Source organism: Phaseolus vulgaris, chromosome 8 (assembly GCF_000499845.2).
Source record: "Phaseolus vulgaris cultivar G19833 chromosome 8, P. vulgaris v2.0, whole genome shotgun sequence".
In the NCBI taxonomy this organism is placed as follows: Eukaryota; Viridiplantae; Streptophyta; class Magnoliopsida; order Fabales; family Fabaceae; genus Phaseolus; species Phaseolus vulgaris.
Genome location: NC_023752.2, coordinates 40,652,061 through 40,654,399, shown reverse-complemented (window position 1 = coordinate 40,654,399; position 2,339 = coordinate 40,652,061). Strand labels below are relative to the sequence as shown.

The 2,339-nt window shown below is 51.6% G+C and overlaps 1 protein-coding gene across 1 annotated transcript; it reads left to right on the top strand.

Moving 5' to 3' along the window:
• The first annotated feature begins 820 nt into the window (after positions 1-820).
• LOC137825137 (uncharacterized) lies at positions 821-1,996 on the top strand. Its single transcript, XM_068630811.1, has one exon. It carries the CDS (start codon positions 821-823, stop codon positions 1,994-1,996), a length of 1,176 nt encoding a protein of 391 aa, XP_068486912.1.
• The last annotated feature ends 343 nt before the right edge of the window (positions 1,997-2,339 follow it).

Genomic DNA, 2,339 nt, shown 5'->3' with positions numbered 1-2,339 from the left:
AGTGATTGGGGCGCATGAGTTGGCACCCAAAAAGTCAACCCACGTGACAGAAGCACTTCGCAGAAAAGAGGGCTCACACGATGGAAAAACCCTAAGTTGGGTGGCGGCGCTGTAGGACCCTCTGCACAGAATAAATGATCAAGTCAAAAGGGTAAGTGGCAATACCCACGTGCTCATTAAGAGTTTCAGGGAAAGTTTGCCAAGGTACGCGTTAATTCAGTTAAGATTCGAATGTTCCAAGGAATGTTTTGATACGCCTTCAATGCGCTTTAACGCGCTTTAAAGATTAGAGGTGTATAAAAAGGGACCTTGGGGCATTTGAACAGGGACGGAGTTTTTAACCTAATACACAAAGATACCCAGAGAAAACCCTAGTTGTCTTCGCGACACACCCACAGTGAGCACAAGGCAATTAGGGCAACACAGTTCTAGTCACACAGTTTCAGTCATTCAGTGCAGTTTTTTTTTTATTTTTCTCGCTAGCTGACTTGATCGTCGGAGTGCAAACGGCCGCGAGGGCGCCCCTTTGTTCACTTCTCTTTTCAGGTGTCTTTGACGGAGCAAACGAAGGTGCCCTAGCTTGCAAGGACAAGCCACGCGCAAAGACGATCCCGGTCAACCGGCCGGAACATTTGGCGCCCACCGTGGGGCCGATCTAAAACATCAGTCCCACCACACAAGATTCTCAGTTCCAGTTCTTAATACTTAGACAAGTTAAGAAAATTTCCAAAAAACCATGACCACGAGACCAGCACACGCTAGGAGTGAAGAAATGACCATGCAAAAACTTATGGGCATGATGCAAGGGCTGCAAGACGCAATGGCGGCCTCGAAGGTAGAACAGGATCGCATTCGAGCGGATCTTGCAGCCTTTCAAGCAAGAAACGACGAACTCCATCGTACCAACGAGGAGTTGCACCGTGGGTGGCGCGGCGGAGATGAACCTGAGGCCGCATCCCCACCTAGGGAGTTCACAACACCATTCTCGCAGGCAATCCTGGAGACGGCGATACCCAGCACGTTTACAGGGCCCAAGGTGACCTTCGCAGGGGTGAAGGATCCTGAGGCACACCTCACAGCGTTCCACACGCAGATGTTGCTGGTAGGCAGTTCTAACGCCGCAAGGTGCAAGCTTTTCATGAGCACGCTGACGGGAATGGCTATGGATTGGTTCATCAGCCTTCCAGAGGGCCACATCACGTCTTTCGCCCAGCTCTCGCGGCTGTTCAGAGAACAATATTTAGCCAACAGAGCCCCAACCCCAGTTTCGTACGACCTTTTCGACGTGAAACAATTCCAAGGTGAGACCCTGAAGGAATACATAAGCCGCTTTGGAGCCCAAGTGGTGAAGGTGGGTACCACCGATGAACCCATGATTGTATACGCATTCAGGAAGGGGGTGCGACCCGGGTCTTTTGGTAAGTCGCTTAACTGCAAGCTTCCCAAGACCTTTGCTGAAGTGAGGCGACGAGTGTTGGAGCACATTGCCTCAGAGGGCGAGGCATATGAGAAGTGCATACCTACTGCACCTGCTCGACTAAGGGCGCAGATACGCACACAACCCGCTAGGGTCCACGAAGCTACCACAGAGAGAAGGAACCCAGACAGAAAGCGCACCTACGAGGCGAGGAGGACCCCGCCAAGGGCCCGAGCTGAAGGAAGGAGAGAGGGGAGTAGACCGCTGAGGCACAACTTTGTGGTGGAGCTCAAAGACCTCATCGTTGTGCCCAACATAGCAGACAGGTTGAGGCCACCAGCGAAGTCTGACAAAATTCTGGGGCCTCACAAGGAGTCGTGGTGCGAATTCCACGAAGCATTTGGACATCATATTAACAACTGTTTGGCGCTGGGCTACCAGTTGGATGAACTGTTGAAGAGTGGCTTCCTAAAGGATTACCTCGTAGGATCCCCTACAACGGAAGCCACGGCAGTACAAGAGGAGGGTCAGGCACACGAGATGCTAGTCCATGGAGAGGTTCACACCATTTCTGGTTGAGGGCCCACTGCCTCTCAACGAAAAAAGTATGTGAGGTCAGTAAATTCAGTGGCAGAAGAATTTCCAGACGACCCTTGGGAATCAGACCTTGTATTCACAAGGGCTGACGTACGGGATGTCGTCCCGCACGACAATGACCCCGTGGTCATCTCAGTAGTTACAACAGGAAGAAAGGTACATAGGGTTCTCGTTGACCAGGGCAGTTCAGAAGATGTCATGTTCTGGGCAACCTTCAACAAGCTACAGTTGTCCCCGGACCTCTTGAGACCCTACATCGGATGCTTGTACGGGTTTACAGATAACCCAGTGGAGGTACGTGGGTACTTGGAGCTGAGAACGATGT